Source organism: Schistocerca americana, chromosome 2, assembly GCF_021461395.2.
Source record: "Schistocerca americana isolate TAMUIC-IGC-003095 chromosome 2, iqSchAmer2.1, whole genome shotgun sequence".
In the NCBI taxonomy this organism is placed as follows: Eukaryota; Metazoa; Arthropoda; class Insecta; order Orthoptera; family Acrididae; genus Schistocerca; species Schistocerca americana.
The window spans coordinates 317,992,078-318,013,153 of NC_060120.1; the positions used below are offsets into that span (position 1 = coordinate 317,992,078).

Genomic DNA, 21,076 nt, shown 5'->3' on the forward strand with positions numbered 1-21,076 from the left:
GGAACATGATGATGCGAGATCCACATCTGTAGTAATTACTTGGAATCAAATAACAGCACCATTCATACTTTTATTTTCTGTTACCATAAATGGTTTCGGCCACCAAGGCCATTTTCAAGTGGTTGTCTGAACAATATTGAAAAACAAGGTATGGTGGTATAAGTTATATGAAAAAGAAACTAACAGTGAACATTGTCAGACCTACCATGGTAAATAAATAATGTTGTATAACAACTCATCCACAGTTAAGAATGTGGCATGCGAGGCTTATTCCTAAATTAAGATCTGGTGACCAATATTTAACTGATGGTAAGCCTGAATGGGGTTTCATGCATGCAGCAGTGTCTACCGAATATTTCGGAAACTACTGCAGCATTGGTTTGATTCAGTAGTCGTTTGCCAATCGGTGAAAGTAGATCAAAATGCCCGAGACAATAGTAGATCCCATCAGTTGTGAAGAGTGCAGTGTGATTATATTTTTGCCAACCAAAGGATCTTCCGCTGCTTGAAATCCATTGTGAGAAATTTTTACGAAGTCTCAGATGGTGTTCAGGAAAGATAGATTAGGCAGAATTGGTGGTGGCGTGTTTGTGTCTGTCAGTAGTGGTTCATCTTGTAGTGAAGTTGAAGTAGATACTCCGTGCGAATTGGTATGGGTGGAGGTTATACTTAACAGCCGAACTAAGTTAATAATTGGCTCCTTCTACTGACCCCCAGACTCCGATGATATAGTTGCTGAACAGTTCAGAGAAAATTTGAGTCTCGTAACAAATAAATACCCCACTCATACGGTTATAGTTGGTGGGTACTTCAACCTTCCCTTGATATGTTGGCAAAAATACTTGTTCAAAACCAGTGGTAGGCGGATAACATCTTCCGAGATTGTCCTAAATGCTTTCTCCAAAATTTATTTCGAGCAGTTAGTCCAAGAACCCACGCGAATTGTAAATGGTTGCGAAAACACACTTGACCTCTTAGCCACAAACAATCCAGAGCTGATAGAGAGCATCATGACTGATACAGGGATTAGTGATCACAAGGTCGTTGTAGCTAGGCTCAATACCGTTTCTTCCAAATCCACCAGAAACAAACGCAAAATAATTTTATTTAAAAAAGCAGATAAAATGTCACTAGAAGCCTTCCTAAGAGACAATCTCCATTCCTTCCGAACTGACTATGCAAATGTAGACAAGATGTGGCTCAAATTCAAAGATACAGTAGCAACAGCAATTGAGCGATTCATACTTCATAAATTGGTAAGAGATGGAACTGATCCTCGGTGGTACACAAAACAGGTCCGAACGCTGTTGCAGAGGCAACGGCAAAAGCATGCGAAGTTCAGAAGAACGCGAAATCCCGAAGATTGGCTAAAATTTACAAACGCGCGAAATTTGGCATGGAATTCAATGTGAGATGCCTTAAATAGGTTCCACAAAGAAACATTGTCTCAAAATTTGGTAGAAAATCCGAAGAAATTCTGGTCGTATGTAAAGTACACAAGCGGCAAGGCGCAGTCAATACCTTCGCTGCGCAGTGCCGATGGTACTGTTACCGGCGACTGTGCTCCTAAAGCGGAGTTATTGAATGCAGTTTTCCGAAATTCCTTCACCAGGGAAGACGAATGGAATATTCCAGAATTTGAAACACGAACAGCTGCTAGAATGAGTTTCTTAGAAGTAGATATGTTAGGGGTTCCGAAGCAACTCAAATCGCTTGATACGGGCAAGTCTTCAGGTCCAGATTGTATACCGATTAGGTTCCTTTCAGATTACGCTGATAAAATAGCTCCCTACTTAGCAATCATATACAACTGCTCGCTCACCGATAGATCTGTACCTACAGATTGGAAAATTGCGCAGGTCGCACCAGTCTTTAAGAAGGATAGTAGGAGTTATCCGTCTAACTACAAACCTATATCATTGACGTCGGTTTGCAGTAGGGTTCTGGAGCATATACTGTATTCAAACATTATGAATCACCTCGAAGGGAATGATCTATTGATACGTAATCAACATGGTTTCAGAAAACATCGTTCTTGTGCAACGCAGCTAGCTCTTTATTCGCACAAAGTAATGGCCGCTATCGACAGGGGATCTCAAGTTGATTCCGTATTTCTAGATTTCCGGAAAGCTTTTGACACCGTTCCTCACAAGCGACTTCTAATCAAGCTGCGGGTCTATGGGTATCGTCTCAGTTGTGCGACTGGATTCATGATTTCCTGTCAGGAAGGTCGCAGTTTGTAGTAATAGACGGCAAATCATCGAGTAAAACTGAAGTGATATCAGGTGTTCCCCAGGGAAGTGTCCTGGGACCTCTGCTGTTCCTGATCTATATAAATGACCTGGGTGACAATCTGAGCAGTTCTCTTAGGTTGTCCGCAGATGATGCTGTAATTTACCATCTAGTAAGGTCATCCGAAGACCAGTATCAGTTGCAAAGCGATTTAGAAAAGATTGCTGTATGGTGTGGCAGGTGGCAGTTGACGTTAAATAACAAAAAGTGTGAGGTGATTCACATGAACGTGAATTGGGATGGAAGTCATTACAGCAAAGACGTTTTTTGTCACGGCGAGATCTATTTACGAAATTTCAGTCACCAACTTTCTCTTCCGAATGCGAAAATATTTTGTTGAGCCCAACCTACACAGGTAGGAATGATCATCAAAATAAAATAAGAGAAATCAGAGCTCGAACAGAAAGGTTTAGGTGTTCGTTTTTCCCGTCTGCTGTTCGGGAGTGGAATGGTAGAGAGATAGTATGATTGTGGTTCGATGAACCCTCTGCCAAGCACTTAAATGTGAATTGCAGAGTAGTCATGTAGATGTAGATGTAGATGCCTTTTGTGGTCCTGAAAAATGAGTGACAAGAAAGTTTGAAAATGGTGTCGAGATTTTCAAAATGGCTGTACAAATATTCATGATGAACAGCAGAGTGGCAGACCCAGTATGAATTCTGACAATGTCATTGATCAAGTGAACCAAAAAATTCAGAGTGATCAGTGATTGACGATTAGTGGTCTGGCAAACAAATTCCAAAATGTTACTGGACCCTCGATGTACACATTTGGCACTTAACAGCTTGGATATCAGAAACTGTGTGTGAGGTGGATTCCAAAAATGCTCAATGATCAGCACAAAGAGCAAAGGATGCGTACTGCACAACAGTTTTTGGCCTGCTATAGACAAGATGGGGATGAGTTGTTTTCCCATATTGTTACAGGTGTCGTACACCAGTGCAGGACCTAAACAACAGTCAATGCAGTGGTGTCATTCAAGTTCATCCAAACCAAAAAAGCTTAAGCGATCTCTGTTCTTCATGTGAAAAATGATGGTACCAGTTTTTGGGATGAAAAGTGTCCTTTTGATTGATTTCATGGACCATGAGTCAACATTTTCAGCTGACGTTCACTGTGGAATGCTAATCAGACTGAGACATGCAGTCTAAAATTGATGCCATGGGAAAGTGTGGTCTAGCAATGTCCTCATTCATGGCAACACTGTCAAAACCAAGAATATTCAAGATTTTCATTGTGAATGTTTTGAGCACTGTCCATACAGTCCCAACCTTGCACCAAGCAGCTATTTCCTCTTCTTTCCTTTGAAGAAGTGGCTGGGTGGACAATGATTTCGAAATGATGGTGAACTCAAGACCGACATTACCAACTGGTTCAGTTCCTAGGCAGCAGACTTCTATGCAGAGGGGTTAAAGAAGCTGGTGCAGTATTACATATAATATAGATGTGAATGGCAATTTATGGAGAAGTATATATTTAGAAAAATATTACTGTCACTAAAACCTTTTCTCATGAGCTTATTTTTTTGTGACCAAATGGACCTCAGTTTCAGAATACGCCTTATATGTAACATGAACTGACAAACCTAGCATCATGGAAGTGCACAGACAGATTGGTGAGACCTCATGCTTATCTGGTGAGTATTTCTTGCTCAGCATATGTGCAGGCTAAACATCAAAGTTTTATTCCTGTTGAATCTCTTGCTATGATGTTACGATTGCCTGACTCATTGGATTGGGCTCAGGTGATGTGTGGGTATTGCCTTCAGGCTGCTGCAGAGAAAATTATTTCATAGCAAGTCCAGTCAGCATGTTTTCAGCCTGCAGTGTTGTTGGTGGCCCAGTTCCAGGATGAGCCAAATGTGGGATTGACCCACTTTCTCATAGAAAGCACAGGTGAGACAGTGCTTAAACAGTGGAGGGGTAGGTTACAGGGCTGCCTGTAAATGGCAGGACCTCATATAGTTTAAACATCATGCCTGTATTCAAGAATGTGTTTGCTGATTCCTCTTGTTCGGCATCGATGGCTTTCCAAGCTCGTCACTTCTTTTGCATTAGATTCTCTGAGTGTCATCTTTTGTCTTTACTTTTTTTTATCACTTCTTTTTATGATGCTTTCTCTGGTGTATCTATGTAAATTTTTCAAATGCCATGTATTTCTGTATTTTGTTTTATTTTCACAATCTGCTAATTACTCTAATAATAATAATAATAATAATAATAATAATTATTATTATTATTATTATTATTATATGCTTTCCTCTGTCCTCCTGTCCGGTACAGGACCTTCCTGCAACCCAGCTATCCTGAATTTAAGCACCGCCTCATTATATGTTTCACCAGTCTTGTCTCTTTACTCCCATGAGGAAAGGCTCTTAAGTTCTTGTTATATGTGTTACTAACTTAATTGTGGCCAGTTATTATACAAGATTGTTTATTTTACCATGCCATTTTCATGAAGTTTGTAGATGAGTTGTTATACATTATTTGTTTCACAATGCTTGTTCTGACAATGTTTGTTGTTACTTTCTTTTTCATATTGTACAACTTATTACACTCTGATGCTCCCCACCCTCAACCTCAATATAGTTCATATAACCTCTAGAAAATGGCCTCTGTGGCCAAAACTGGTCTGGTGATTGAAAATAAAAATGCAACTAGTGCTGTTGTCTGGTTCCAGATATTTACTTTGTTGAAATCACAGAATACACCTGGAATATCTGTTACAGTTGCATCATTCATGTCTCTTTTTCCATTTCCTTTTCTTCTCCCCTTGCTTCCTAGTTTATCTTACGCTTCTTAATTTCTTCTGCTGTGCCTCGTGATTGGTCCTGTCCATAGTGTTGGAACCATTGACAAGAGGTATATTGGTGTCCTTTTTACTCAGAACTTCTAATGGATGGTTGTAAGGAAAGTCATTTCTTTCTATGATTCTAGCGTCATCTTGATTTCTCTGTTGATGGTAGCTCATTTGGTCATAGGCATAATAAATGACATGAGGCAATGGTCATCTTGGATTCTTGCTACAATAAAAAAGCAAAATTTTTGGTCTTACTGTTCTGTACACTGGCCACCGTGTTTGATGACTTGAATGTTGCCAGAAGTTACTTAGATAGTTCATCTAACAAGAAAAAAATTCTTTTGATTCTCCTGAAACCTAAAATTTCAATGTGGGGGATTTGGATTAATACTTTATTTTTCTACATAATTTGTGTGCAGCATTGTATGAGTAACTGGAGGCGTCTTGTCTCTTACTTGGCTACTGCTTCTCTATAACTTTATTCTTTCGGTTTTATTTTTCTCTGTTTATACCTATTTTTGTCTCATTTATGCATCTATATCTTCATCCCTTACAACTGACTTCTCAGTTTTCATCAAATTCATCTTTAAGTATTGCTTATTGCTGGCATATAAAATTTTATTTTACTTTTGTCCTGTGCCAGTTTCTCTCATTCAAGCCATTGCCCTGAATAATCTCATTTAATTTTAGTGACATCTTCAGTGAGCTAACATTACACTTCATAACTCTGAGAATAGTGTAGTTCACTTCTTTTTTCCATTGGTTTTCAACCTGTTGTATTACATGTTGTTTTTTGCATTGAGTCAATTTTTGACTGCATGTAATGTCTACTAAATGTATTATTGTTTTATGACTCACAGTTTTGTGGTATTAAAATCCAAGAGGTTTTCTCTGTTGATAACGGAACTTTGTATGAAGTGATATTTTAAGTTGTGACTAAATGAAATCATGGTGGTTTGATAACATGTCTCAGAAAACCTGTTCTCATCCTGTGTTGTTTGCTTTCAGGATTATAATGATTCATCGGAAGATCACCAAGAGCGTCTTCCACCACATGTTGCTGCTGTGCGGGAGGTGTTAAGTCGATGCCTTCATACGCTTCCACGATCTCATGCTCCTCGCCATCAGGTTATTTCACTGGAAACTCTGACTGATGGGGTGCATTGTCTGAGGACACATTCCAGCACCTTGCTGAGATTGACACACAAGATATGGGAGGCAATGGCACCTCTCTTTCGAAGTCCAGACCCATTGGTCCTTGCAAGATGTTTTACTCTGCTTTGTGCTCTTGCATACACCTCAGGTGACTTCCTGCGCTCCAGATGCATAAAGTAGGACATATCTCTGCGTAATAAACATTCAATATTTTAGATGTTATTGTCTTTCTGATAGTGTGATAAATGTGTTTAATAAGATGTGTAAGTTATCTGGGAATTCGTGGTCAGATTTTTGTAATTTACACTTCATTAATGTTTGTGGGTATCATTACTGTACTATTTAGCAAGCTGCATCTACAGCAATCAGCTAATGAAATGGATTCGCAATATCTTCATAGTGATATTCATGAATAAGATGTATGAAAACTTCTTAATAGAAGATGTAAGAGTATTTTTCGTGATCGAACAGTCGACAGGTGCACTGCTGGTTCATAGTGTCCAACACTCACAATGTCTCGGCCAAGATCCTGGTTTATTCATACTCCATCACGTGATTCTTGGACAAATAGTGCACTGTGACTGCCAACATGTTGCGATAGATGTCCAAAAAAGGAACATTTTCATCATTTTGAACTTCCACCATATATTTAACATCAGCTTGAAGAGAATTATCATGTTCTCAGAAATGTTTTAGAGAATCTACTCCATGTAGCTAGATCACACTATTTCATTAACATAAATTGAAAAACAAGCAGGTTTTAAAGTTGCCCTCTCAGTGGTCTCTCCTGCAAATTCTCCATGAATTAATTAGCAACTATATGTGATAATAAATTCCATTTAGCTGCTTCATCAGTCTCTTCAAAAAATCTTTTCAGAAAATAAAACAAAATAGGCTAAAGGTAGCATGTAACAACAAAATATTTTCATTTCTACGTACAGCTGTCCATTGATTAAGCTCAAGGACACTTGAAATGGAACCTGAGTAAAAAGAGGTACATCATCTGAACTAACGAGCAGGTCTGAAGGACCCAGGCTAAAGATTTCAGGTACCCAATAAATTCTCCAAAGTTGAAAATATGATATTAATTGGTTGTGAAAGGACAAAGAAGGGGGATGCATTGAAGGTACTGACGATAAGACACAGCAGTATCCTCATTTTTGCAGGTCTTTGTAAAACTATTGTCTCGCACAGTGGCAACACCAGGACAAAGTTTCCATAGCACTTCTATGGCAGAAATCTCTGATTCAAAAGTGAAAGGGTCTTCCATTTCATTTCTTTGGGTGTATCATATCTTGTTGAATTTGAGAATTGGCTGCAAACCCAACATTAATAGTGTGAATCATTATGCAAGTAAAGCCTATATAGATACATTCCTTTGTTTACATTGCTGCAGTCACATCTCAGTAGTTTTGTTATGATGATTTATGCTTAGTAAGTAAGTAAGTAAGTAAGTTAAATGGTGCAGGCAGTGGGGCATGGGCTACATATACATTGTGCAACAAATTTATAAATATTTTAATATGGTTTATGTTTTCTAATGTAAAAAAGGATGCGCCATTCTTACTTCACCCTCTTAGAGGGCTGATTCCCCTCCCCCCGCCCCTCAAGTAGTCTACATTTTTGCGTAGGGTTTAAGCTATATCTGTACCAAATTACTTCAAAATCGGTTTAGTGGCTTGGTTGTTAAAATGCAACACACACACTTAATAATATTAGTATGGAAGGATGAATTAAACGCCTTTGGGATTGCATATGCTTTTATTGGGCAGGAGACCTTTTCGGTATGTTCTGCCACTTGGTGCAAGATTTTTTTTATTTGATACCACTTTGGCAACTTGTGCATCAGTGAGGATAAAATGGTGATGATGACAATACATATGTCTGATCCCAAAAGTGGATCCACCCAGGAATCAAACCCAGCATCCCATGACTGAGAGTCAGCATTATTCTTTTTTCTTAATTTTTTTTCTTAATCTGTGTCCTTTAATGTACCTTTTACCTTTTTCCTCCTTTAATCTTAGTTCTGGAAATTAAATCTCTTCATGTTGAAGTGGGGAAAAAATAAAATAAAGGAAAAATAAAAATATGTCCTTTTTTTAAGGTTCTGATGTTCTGGCCCAGTAAATACCATTAACATTCCAAGAGTGTTGTCGGTCCTCACTGAATTCTATCTTTTATGCTTGATCAAAGCAAAACAAGACAAATGGGATAAAAACTTTGGGAACTGTTCAGACGAGTTTCTGCCGCACCTTTGTTGCGTGATCCAGTGTTGCTGTTACAGATAATATTGGTAGTCTAATATGTCCAGAGTAACTGTGCTACTCAATTAGCGAGTGAAACGCGCCATGTACCAAGCATACGACTGGCATTTTGTCCAGTGGAACATGTACCACTCAGGTTGGAAAATGACGTTCACGTCGCTCATGGTAGGGCTCATTTTGGTAATTAAAACAAATATCTTCCTTGTCCACTACTAAATTGCATTTTCATCTGAGCAAATGAATGTATGTGCAAGAGTATCCTGTAATTGATACTTTCTACAGAGAGGATTTGGTATTAGATTTTGTGCGACTTCACTCTAGTTGGAACCTTTATAATGGATTTGACATCTGACAGTAAGAATTTTTGACGAACATTTCACCAAACTCTGCTCCAGTCTGTTGATGGATAATTCCTGTAAAGTGGCTGTACTGGTGGATGCTAAAACACTTGTTGATATAAAAAAAAGCTGTGGTGGAAGGTTGTCCCTGCCCCCTCTGCCCCCCCCCCCCCCCCCCACTGTCACTTGCTACAATGAAATAATGTGGCGGGGATTGGGCATGAATGTTGGTGATGACATGTTGACAGCACCACAAGACCGTAAGCTGTTGATGCATATCAGTAGTTTTGCTACAGCGAGTGATAGTGATGGCACTAAAATAAAATGTGGAGTTTGTATTAAACAGTGTTAAACTGACAAAGAAAGAAAATAAATAATTTGTAATTCAGTTCAGCACAAATTTTACAATATTTGAACGTGCAGTAACATCAGCTGCCATCATATGTCTGCCTGTCACCTGGAGCTGCATTTGCATATCATAATCAAATGCAGGCTCATTACAAACCTCCCATATTCTACACACAAAATCATGATGTCTCTCTTTCCATTGTACAGCATTTAAATGATGCTGTTGTTGTGAGCCCTCAGACATCTCAGAAGGATTAATGTCACTGTTTTTGTGACTTCTTGTCTGCAGATGAGTGTGATAACATTGGTCATGTGTCATAACCAGATTTTATGTGGAGTCACTGGCGCCACAGTGACAATTACAGCAACAGATTACTGAACTTGGAAATTACCTTGAATAAATATACATGGTATATTTCATAAATAGTGCACAGATTGGTATCACTGTGGATTGTTTGATGCAGCAACAATGAAAATTATGTCAGATGTAGTTGGGAGCTTGAAAAAGAAGCTGTGTACTCTAACATAAAATTGGTGAGAGGTGGAAATGGACCATGCATGGGTCTTGGAAACTGTGAATGTTGAGGACCAAAGGTCGTACATCAAGATCGAAACATTTCATGGCAAAAACCTGACAAACATCCACAGTGCATTAAGTGAAGTTTGTGGTGAGTTTACAGTAGACTGTAGTACAGTTTCACATTGGGTGAGTCATTTTCATAGCGCTTGTATGAGCATAGGCGATAATCTGAGACCTGGAAGGCCAAAAACATCAACAGATGAACGAAGTGTGAAACTTGCGGCAGATGCTCTTGAAGAACAATGCAGTGCGACTTGTGAGGAACTCTCTGAAGCCACAGGAAGTCCCCCAACAACAGTATTCTGTATTCTGACAAATGATTTGAAGAAGAGAGAAATTTTTGCAGGATGGGTCCCACACTGTCTGACTGCTGAATGAAGCAGAAGTGCCTGGACATTGTGATCTTGATCAAAGAATGATTTGACTACAAAGGTGGAGGATTCTAGTGTTGAATTGTCACTATTGATGAAACATGTTGAATTGTCGCTATTGATGAAATGTGGATTGTAGACTTCAAACTGGAGTTGAACTCACAGTCCAGTGAATGGAGAGCTTCAGACTCTCCACGTCCAAAAAACTGTCGATGCCTTTAATTGAAGCTCAAGCGAATGATGATTTTTTGCTTATAACCTCCAAGGAATCATCATAACAGCTTGAGTCCCATGTGGGGCAAGTGGCACAACAATGTGTTAACATATCTTCAAGCAAAACCTGCGCAGAAAAATGCACAAAACCTGACCTCAGTTGCTCAAGGTTGGGCCATTCATTCTCCATGACAGTGCTTGCCTGCATATCAGCAGTGCTATAGCCAAAAAACTGTGTGACTACGGATGGGAAGTGTTCCCTCATCCTCTCTACAGCCTGGACATGAGTCCACCAGACTTCGACTAGTTCCCAAAGTTGAAAAAACCTATGTGTGGATGCCATTATCTTTCTCTGGAAGAGAAAGATGCCATTACCCAAGCCATTTGAGAGATGAACAGAAATTGTGTCCTGGATGGGATAATAGAGCTTCTGAGATGTTGGGATTCAGTCATAGAGAAGCGGGGAGACTATATTGAAGGACTGTAAAGAGATATTGAAATAAATAAGTAAATGTGCACATAAAAAATCAGTGTGCATAATTTATGAAATGCCCCTAGTGTATGTAAAACTGATCTCAAGTTCTTGTTCCAATTGGATGCAGTGCACTAAAAGACTTCTGCCTTGACTTACTGTTGTTGTTGATGGGGTAGTAAGAATAACAAGAAAACTGCTGTATTGTCATTTCAGATTAGCACTACCTCCACTGTTCGAGTTTTTACGTCGCTCTGCCCACAATAGCACACTGCAAGACAGTGCAAGTGCATATCGCTTCACGCAGGCATATAAATTACAGCTGTGCCTTCTGCAAGGCCTGGGACGTCTAGCTGCAGCACTGTCCATGAGTGGCCGCCCACTGAGGGACCTTGTGGCTGTGTGCGCCCCTTACCTCTCTTCTCAGCAGCCTCGTCCTCTGCAGGTGAGACCGTATTATAAAATGATTGTCTTGTTTTGAAGTATCAGTGTTTTATAGTAAATGGTTGAAATGTTTGCCATCAAATCAATTTTATGTATATAAGATTCAGATGCAAAAATCAAAGTTAAAAATATGGTGACTTTAAACACATCACATGCGTGTACATTTAAGATTTACTGCCTCATTCTTCAGGCTGTGTAGAAATGAGAAGGAAGAAATGAAGAGTTCAGAGATTAACATTGTAGCTTCAGTTTTTATTGTAAATAAGTGGAGAGAGGTATCAATATACTTCTCATTGAAGTAGATACAAAACTGAAGCAGTGATGCTGCCAGGAGTTGCACAATGTGATGAGTATTCTAATTGCATAAGATCTGGAGACAATAGACATATATTTGAGAGTTTAGTCATGTGAAACAGTTTGGCCTTTCGTGAGGAATGCTATGTTGATTCTGGAAACTGTTGTGATTAGATGTAAAAAGTAAGAACTGATTTCATTTGTTATATCCATAAAGAATTCAACATGTATTTTTTGTATTACTGTACAGTCATTTGTAATTGAAAAAGTTCTCTGTAAAGACTGCTAGACATGAAATACGAACACTAAATTTGGGAAGTATGGAGTCCAAATTAGCAGCTGTAGTAAGTGATGGCTGACCGTGAAATAAATGAAATCCAGTGCCAAGTAGTAAGCAAGAAACAGCTTTCTTTGAGTGGAAAGAGCCATTCCCTATCAGCTGTATACCTTGAGTATTGTTTTGAAAGAAACGAAGTTTGTTTTCAATATCATTTTAATAATGAAAAAGATATAATTTTGTGTAAAGTTCCGGTGGAAAGTAAGTACAGTATTGTCGGAGCAAAGGAGACTACTCACCAAATAGAACATTCAGTGTAGACATACACATAAAAAAGAATGAAAACTTGCTACCTTTTTTTTATGAGCTAGAGAAAACACACACACACGTGTACGTGTGTGTGTGTGTGTGTGTGTGTGTGTGTGTGTGTGTGTGTGTGTGTGTGTGTGTGTGTGTTTCAGAAAATCTCAAGCCAGTAGAGAGGATGCAGATGGCATGGGTTGTGAAGCAGCGATTGAACTCGAGCTTGTTCTGCCAACAGTTGGTCAACACTGTTCTTGTCCATAGTTTGACGGTACATTCATTCACGTGGACAGCTGGTTGGTGGTGATGCTCCCAAAAAATGCTGTGCAGAAATTGCAGCAGAGCTGGTATACGATGGGTGGTTTCACAGGTGGTCCTTCCTTGAAGGGATAGGGTAAACCTGCGACAGGACTGGAGTAGGATGTGCAGGATGTGTGGACCGTGGAGGTTTCGTACCTCTGTGTTTCACCAGAATGTGACCCCTTTGGCGCGGTTTGGGAGTGGGAGTGGCATGGGATGATGATGGTAGGCTGGATGGGCTGCATAATACCGCTCCAGGAGTGGTGGGAAGGATCATGTGTAAGATGTCCATTGTTTCCAGATATGATGATAGATAATAAGAGCCCTAGCAAACAACATGGTTCAGTTGCTCCCATCCTGGGTGGTACTGGATGATGATACGAGTGCTTCTTTGCAGTGGTTCTTGGAGGTGGTGGGGGGATTAGGAGAGTGTGTGAGGATATGGCAAGGGAAATCTGTTCTGGTTTTGGTGGGGAGAGGGTAGAGCCTGTCCATGAAGGCCTCTGTGAGACCTTCAGCATAATGAGCAAGGGACTTCTCGTCACTGCAGATATGTCGTCAGGCTAAATGGGAGCAATTTTTTGTTGTGGGAGGATCGACAGCTGTCAAAATGCAGGTACTGTTGGCAGTTAACAGGCATGCTACAGACTGAGGTATGAACTGAGCTGTGGAGGTCAATGTCCACAAAGGCGGCATGTTGACTAATGAGGACCTGGTGGAATGGATGGATGGACTGAGAGGGGAGGTGGGGGGGGGATGTGTTGAGGTTGTGGAGAAAAGAGGATATGGCATCCTGGGCTTGGGTGCAGATCATGAAGATGTCAGTGAACTTGAACCAGACCCATGTCGTATCCTAATTTCTGCACAACCTCAACCCCTTCTCCCCCTTTTGCTTCACCGTGTCCTGTTCCCTTGTCCAGTATGCTGAACATCACACAAAGGCCTTAACAGACAGGTACTGCCTTTCAAACTTTGTCTCCAAACAGATTTCCCATGGCGTATCCTCACACAGTCCTAATCCTCCCAACACCTTTTAAGAATGAGCTGCAAAGAAATATCCCCATCATCATCGAGTACCACCCAGGACTGGAGAAAGTGAACCATGTTCTTCATCAGGGCTTGGATGACTATTTATCCTGGAAATGATGAACACCCTACCCACAATCCTTCTCACCCCTAGAATGGTCGCATGCTGCCCACCCAACTTACTCAACATCCTGGTCCATCCCCACGCAACTCACACTCTCAACCCCTTGCCACAAGGGTTTCAACTTCCAAATGTTCAGACATTGAATAACCCCTCTGAACTAATAGTCAGCACGACTTCATGCCACACAATTTATTTTAAACAATGTGTTGTAGGAACTGGCCCTCACGCAACACTGAGATGTTGAGGAAAACATTCAACCTTGGACAGCAGCCTGAAATCAGTCTGTACACCAAATGTGCAATAAGTTGTTACTTTCTGAATTATCTTCTATCAATGTCACAGTGTCACCCTTTCTTTTTTAAAGAAGTTACTATGCATTAATTATGTGCACAGAATTTGATTAATAACTGATACTCTCTCCACTGCTACATTTCTAATTACCCACAATTCTTTACAAAGCAGTACTTCACATCATTTTAATGGAGATGTTGTTGAGCTGTCGATGGGCAAATAGACTGAATTCTTGTATATTATGCTTAATAATATCCTTCGTCTGTGCTTCATCTTTGTATCGTCATATCAGGAAATGAGCACTATGTTCTTTGTGCCGTTCACAGTGAGGTATTCTGCTGCCCACCCAATCTACTCAATGTCCTAGTCCATCATTATGTCACATACACTCCCAACGTCTTGGCATGTGTGTCATATTCCTGTGGAAGACCCAGATACAAGACCTGTGTGATATACCCATCCAAAACACCCTACTCAAGTTTATCTTATGCTGTCAGAGGCAGGGCCACCTGTGAAAGCATTTGTGTCATATAACATTTCAACTGCAATTTTTGCACAGCATTTTTTTTTTTTTTTTTTTTTTTTTTTTTGGACATGACCACCACCTAGCTGTCCCCCTGAATGAATGACCAACACAAAACTGTGGTCAAGACCACCCAGTGATGGAACACACTGTTGAGCACAACATGATTGATTTCATTGTCTGTTTCAAAACTCGTGTCAATTGGATCCTGTGTTAGCATTTTAGTAAACTTTGAAAATGCTCTGTTTTTGCTAATACTTGTAATGTATACTTTACTATCTGTTGAGATTAGCTTTATAATCCTGGGGAAGAATAGCAGCAATGAATTCAGGCAAGTTGTAAACCAACATATTTTCTCAGACACTGACAATTATACTTTATTACAGGTAAGTTGTGTGGAGCTGTTCATGTCATTGTACCTCGTCGATGCTGATATTGTATGGTTCAGTTTGGTGTGCCTGTGGTATCCAACACCCGAATTGGTACCCCCTCCAACAAATAAGAGCTTGGAGGTTCATAAAGTAAGTCATGTGCTTTTTCCTGGTCTGTTAAATTTTGATACAGCTGTTCCCATTACATTCGCTTGAATTAGGTCTTAACTCAGTCATTTCCAATTGTCTTATGTTGATGTCTTTCATGTTGCCTATATAGACTGGTGAAATAGTATTTAAAGGAGTAGGTATTGTGTACATTTTAAAATATGGAAATGAAATGGATGAGCATGTGCATCTGGCAACAGTACCCAAACAGCAGTTCACATATAGTCACCTATAGAAATTCACAAGTATCACCTTAATACAAGAGCTATCCAGAAAATAACAGACGTGTTGAAATAAAAAAATTAATATATCTAAAAACAAAGATGATGTAACTTGCCAAACGAAAGCATTGGCATGTTGATAGACACACAAACAAACACAAACACACACACAAAATTCAAGCTTTCGCAACCAACGGTTGCTTCATCAGGAAAGAGGGAAGGAGAGGGAAAGACGAAAGGATTTGGGTTTTAAGGGAGAGGGTAAGGAGTCATTCCAATCCCGGGAGCGGAAAGACTTACCTTAGGGGGAAAAAGGACAGGTATACACTCACACACACGCGCACACACACACACACACACACACACACACACACACACACACACACACACACATATCCATCCGCACATATACAGACAAAATCAGACATTTGTAAAGGCAAAGAGTTTGGGCAGAGATGTCAGTTGAGGCGGAAGTACAGAGGCAAAGATGTTGTTGAATGATAGATGAGGTATGAGCAGCAGGAACTAGAAATTAGTGGAGGTTGAGGCCTGATGGGTAACGGGAAGAGAGGTTATACTGAAGGGCAAGTTTCCATCTCCGGAGTTCTGATAGGTTGGTGTTAGTGGGAAGTATCCAGATAACCCGGACAGTGTAACACTGTGCCAAGATGTGCTGGTCATGCACCAAGGCATGTTTAGCCACAGGGTGATCCTCATTACCAACAAACACTGTCTGCCTGTGTCCATTCATGTGAATGGGCAGTTTGTTGCTGGTCATTCCCACATAGAAAGCTTCACAGTGTAGGCAGGTCAGTTGGTAAATCACGTGGGTGCTTTCACATGTGGCTCTGCCCTTGATCGTGTACACCTTCTGGGTTCATCAGGAAAGAGGGAAGGAGAGGGAAAGACGAAAGGATGTTGGTTTTAAGGGAGAGGGTAAGGAGTCATTCCAATCCCGGGAGCGGAAAGACTTACCTTAGGGGGAAAAAAGGACAGGTATACACACACACACACACAACCATCCGCACATATATACAGACACAAGTCTGGATACTTCCCACTAACACCAACCTGTCAGAACTCCGGAGATGGGAACTTGCCCTTCAGTATATTCTCTCTTCCCGTTACCCACCAGGCCTCAACCTCTGCTAATTTCAAGTTGCCGCCGCTCATACCTCACCTGTCATTCAACAACATCTTTGCCTCTGTACTTCCGCCTTGACTGACATCTCTGCCCAAACTCTTTGCCTTCACAAATGTCTGCCTGTGTCTGTATATGTGTGGATGGATATGTGTGTGTGTGTGCGCTTGAGTGTGTACCTGTCCTTTTTTTCCCCCTAAGGTAAGTCTTTCCGCTTCCGGGATTGGAATGACTCCTTACCCTCTCCCTTAAAACCCACATCCTTTCATCTTTCCCTCTCCTTCCCTCGTTCCTGATGAAGGAACTGTTGGTTGCGAAAGCTTGAATTTTGTGTGTGTGTTTGTGTTTGTTTGTGTGTCCATCAACATGCCAACGCTTTCGTTTGGTAAGTTACATCATCTTTGTTTTTAGATATATTTTTCCCACGAGGAATGTTTCCCTCTATTATATTCATTAAAAAAATTAACAATTTGATAAAACTGTATTTCATTATGTACATTTTAAAGGTACACTCTTAAGCTGTTTTTCTACATAAATGCCATTCAGATTTAGGCACTTATCATACTGTGGCACAAGTTTTTCAGTACCATCTCTGTAGAAATCTGCCACTTGCAGTTGCAACTGCTGGTTTATACAGACATGCAGTTGAGCGTCAGTATCAAAGCATTATGTAGCGAACCACGTCTTCATTGCTGGGAAGATGTGGTAGTTGCTCTGTGCCAAATCCAGACTTGTATGGTGGATGATCAAATACCACCCATCCAAAACCCTGTAGGGAATCACCGGTACAGTTGGCTGTGTGTGGATTGCATTGACCTGAAAAAATAAAACTTTTGTGCTAAGTTTTACCTGGCACTTGTCTTGTATTGCGCGCCTTAACTTTGTTAGTGTTTGACATTACCTCTCTGAATTAACTGTTGTACCATGTTCGGGCAATGCTGAGGGAATTAGATTAGGAAATGAGACACTTAAAGTAGTAAAGGAGTTTTGCTATTTAGGGAGTAAAATAACTGATGATGGTCAAAGTAGAGAGGATATAAAATGTAGACTGGCAATGGGAAGGAAAGCGTTTCTGAAGAAGAGAGATTTGTTAACATCGAGTATAGATTTAAGCGTCAGGAAGTCATTTCTGAAAGTATTTGTATGGAGTGTAGCTATGTGTGGAAGTGAAACATGGACGATAAATAGTTTGGACGAGAAGAGAATAGACGCTTTCAAAATGTGGTGCTACAGAAGAATGCTGAAGATTAGATGGGTAGATCACATAACTAACGAGGAGGTATTGAATAGAATTGGGGAGAAGAGGAGTTTGTGGCACAACTTGACAAAAAGAAGGGACCGGTTGGTAGGACATGTTTTGAGGCATCAAGGGATCACAAATTTAGAATTGGAGGGCAGCGTGGAGGGTAAGAATCATAGAGGGAGACCAAGAGATGAATACACTAAGCAGATTCAGAAGGATGTAGGTTGCAGTAGGTACTGGGAGATGAAGAAGCTTGCACAGGATAGAGTAGCATGGAGAGCTGCATCAAACCAGTCTCAGGACTGAAGACCACAACAACAACAACAACCACGTTCGAGGAAATCATTGAGAGTCACTCCTGTAGAGTCCCAAAACACATTAGCCATGCTTTGATGCTGATAGCATTTGCAAACACTTCTTTGTTTTCTTGGGAGGATGTGGGTGTCCCCGTTCCATCAACTGCCTTTTTGTTTCACAACTGACATGCTTCACCTAATTTTTGTCCCCAGTTATGATATGATCAATAACTTTTTTACCATTTTCCTTGTAATCTTCGAGGAAGGCCAGTGCTGCAGCAAGTCTCTGTTTATTGTGGCCTTCCGTTAGGATTTTGGGAATCCACCTAGCACAAAATTTGCGGTAACTAAACTTCTCCACCATAATTTCATGTACCCGACTCCGTGGAATTTGGGGAAATGTTGCAAAAGTTCCGTAATCGAGAAATGATGGTTTTCATGGATTTTGTTGTTGATTTTCATCACCGGTCACAAGTTCATTAGTCACAAGGCTAGGCCTACAGGTGTGGTGGTGTGGTCCTCATTGTGAATACTGGTACGGCCATTTTTAAAATCAGTGCACCATTGCCTCACTTGGCTTTCACTCATTATTCCTTTTCCTTACACATCACAAAGGTCGTGATAAACTGCAATTGGTTTGCAATTTTTTGTGAACAAAAACCTAATTGCAGAATGCAAATCACAAGTGACTGGATTTTCTATTGCAGCGAGCATTTTAACACAGCACAGAAAGCAAAATAACAGAGACAGACCAAATGCTACCACTGCTGGATGTGTATTGAGTGCGTGGAAGTTATGGCACCTAGGTAGCGACTGTAGTCCCATCCAACATGATAGATCACAAGGCTGTTATTTTCTGGATAGCCCTTGTATTTAGCTTCCAACTGCAGAAATCGCCCACTGATGCTCAGAAAATGATGCAGCAGATATATGGCAAGGTATCCTTTCTCAATCAGCTGTTTTGTAATGACTTAAAACAAACCAAGGGAGACCTAGCTTTGACTAAAATGAAAATGGTCAAGTATTGTGGCCCCTACAGTCGACAAGTTTGTGATCGAAATACTTACTATCGTTGTCAGGAAATGTCACCAAATAACAAAGAATACACCAGCATTGTGGAATACATCTGTCGCCTCATTAATGCCAGAAAGCTACTACCTTATCTTAAAACTTAATGTGTGTAACATTAAAATTGCATTTAAAATCACTACTGTGATAACAAATTTTTACCCTTCTATCAGAGTTTGAACAGGAAGAAGAGTTTCATTTTTATTTCTATTATAATGTTGAAGTTGCATGTTAAATACACTCCTGGAAATGGAAAAAAGAACACATTGACACCGGTGTGTCAGACCCACCATACTTGCTCCGGACACTGCGAGAGGGCTGTACAAGCAATGATCACACGCACGGCACAGCGGACACACCAGGAACCGCGGTGTTGGTCGTCGAATGGCGCTAGCTGCGCAGCATTTGTGCACCGCCGCCGCCAGTGTCAGCCAGTTTGCCGTGGCATACGGAGCTCCATCGCAGTCTTTGACACTGGTAGCATGCCGCGACAGCGTGGACGTGAACCGTATGTGCAGTTGACGGACTTTGAGCGAGGGCGTATAGTGGGCATGCGGGAGGCCGGGTGGATGTTCCGCCGAATTGCTCAACACATGGGGCGTGAGGTCTCCACAGTACATCGATGTTGCCGCCAGTGGTCGGCGGAAGGTGCACGTGCCCGTCGACCTGGGACCGGACCGCAGCGACGCACGGATGCACGCCAAGACCGTAGGATCCTACGCAGTGCCGTAGGGGACCGCACCGCCACTTCCCAGCAAATTAGGGACACTGTTGCTCCTGGGGTATCAGTGAGGACCATTCGCAACCGTCTCCATGAAGCTGGGCTACGGTCCCGCACACCGTTAGGCCGTCTTCCGCTCACGCCCCAACATCGTGCAGCCCGCCTCCAGTGGTGTCGCGACAGGCGTGAATGGAGGGACGAATGGAGACGTGTCGTCTTCAGCGATGAGAGTCGCTTCTGCCTTGGTGCCAATGATGGTCGTATGCGTGTTTGGCACCGTGCAGGTGAGCGCCACAATCAGGACTGCATACGACCGAGGCACACAGGGCCAACACCCTGCATCATGGTGTGGGGAGCGATCTCCTACACTGGTCGTACACCACTGGTGATCGTCGAGGGGACACTGAATAGTGCACGGTACATCCAAACCGTCATCGAACCCATCGTTCTACCATTCCTAGACCGGCAAGGGAACTTGCTGTTCCAACAGGACAATGCACGTCCGCATGTATCCCGTGCCACCCAACGTGCTCTAGAAGGTGTAAGTCAACTACCCTGGCCAGCAAGATCTCCGGATCTGTCCCCCATTGAGCATGTTTGGGACTGGATGAAGCGTCGTCTCACGCGGTCTGCACGTCCAGCACGAACGCTGGTCCAACTGAGGCGCCAGGTGGAAATGGCATGGCAAGACGTTCCACAGGACTACATCCAGCATCTCTACGATCGTCTCCATGGGAGAATAGCAGCCTGCATTGCTGCGAAAGGTGGATATACACTGTACTAGTGCCGACATTGTGCATGCTCTGTTGCCTGTGTCTATGTGCCTGTGGTTCTGTCAGTGTGTTCATGTGATGTATCTGACCCCAGGAATGTGTCAATAAAGTTTCCCCTTCCTGGGACAATGAATTCACGGTGTTCTTATTTCAATTTCCAGGAGTGTATATATGTGGATAGGAAACACTCTTATGGTTTCTCTATGTTTCACTTTTTTCTAGCTGCCTGGGAGCTGTGGAGAAGATAGTGAGTACAAGAAGAATGTTTCTCACATCCTGCAACACTTGCAGATTTTGTAACAAAAACTCAGTTAATGCCAAAAATCATCATGGAAAGCATATATTTCAGTTATAAGCTGCAGTCATAAGAAGTATGAAGAAAAATTGAATGAAATATCATGTGTCATGTGTTTCATCCATTTCTTATGTCAGATTACATTTTGTGTACATATAATTGTGAATATGGCAATTACATTATTATGGATAGTAAAATGTGTTCATTCTTTTCTTTCTGTTCCTATTCCATTGCCCTTTAACCCTTTGTGACGATGTGGTTTCATTTGAAGCCACCCATGATATTTTGATTTTGTGGCAAGAGCACAGTGGCTACATTCTTAACAACACTTCTGGACGTAGATGGTGCTGCCATCTAGTGATGAA

At 41.3% G+C, this 21,076-nt stretch overlaps 1 protein-coding gene across 2 annotated transcripts in view; it reads left to right on the forward strand.

Annotated features, from left to right (window-relative positions):
- Nucleotides 1-20,860, forward strand: part of LOC124594758 (TELO2-interacting protein 1 homolog) — a 148,412-nt gene extending 127,552 nt beyond the window's left edge. Inside the window, exons 13-16 of one of the 2 annotated variants that reach the window (XM_047133145.1) lie at nucleotides 6,100-6,422; nucleotides 11,049-11,277; nucleotides 14,801-14,935; nucleotides 20,639-20,860. In XM_047133145.1, the coding sequence (XP_046989101.1) occupies nucleotides 6,100-6,422; nucleotides 11,049-11,277; nucleotides 14,801-14,935; nucleotides 20,639-20,716 (765 nt within the window). In that variant the 3' untranslated portion in view covers nucleotides 20,717-20,860. Of the gene's footprint in view, nucleotides 1-6,099; nucleotides 6,423-11,048; nucleotides 11,278-14,800; nucleotides 14,936-20,638 lie in introns of those variants that run through there. The other variant, XM_047133146.1, reaches the window with a different exon arrangement.
- Nucleotides 20,861-21,076: the final 216 nt, after the last annotated feature.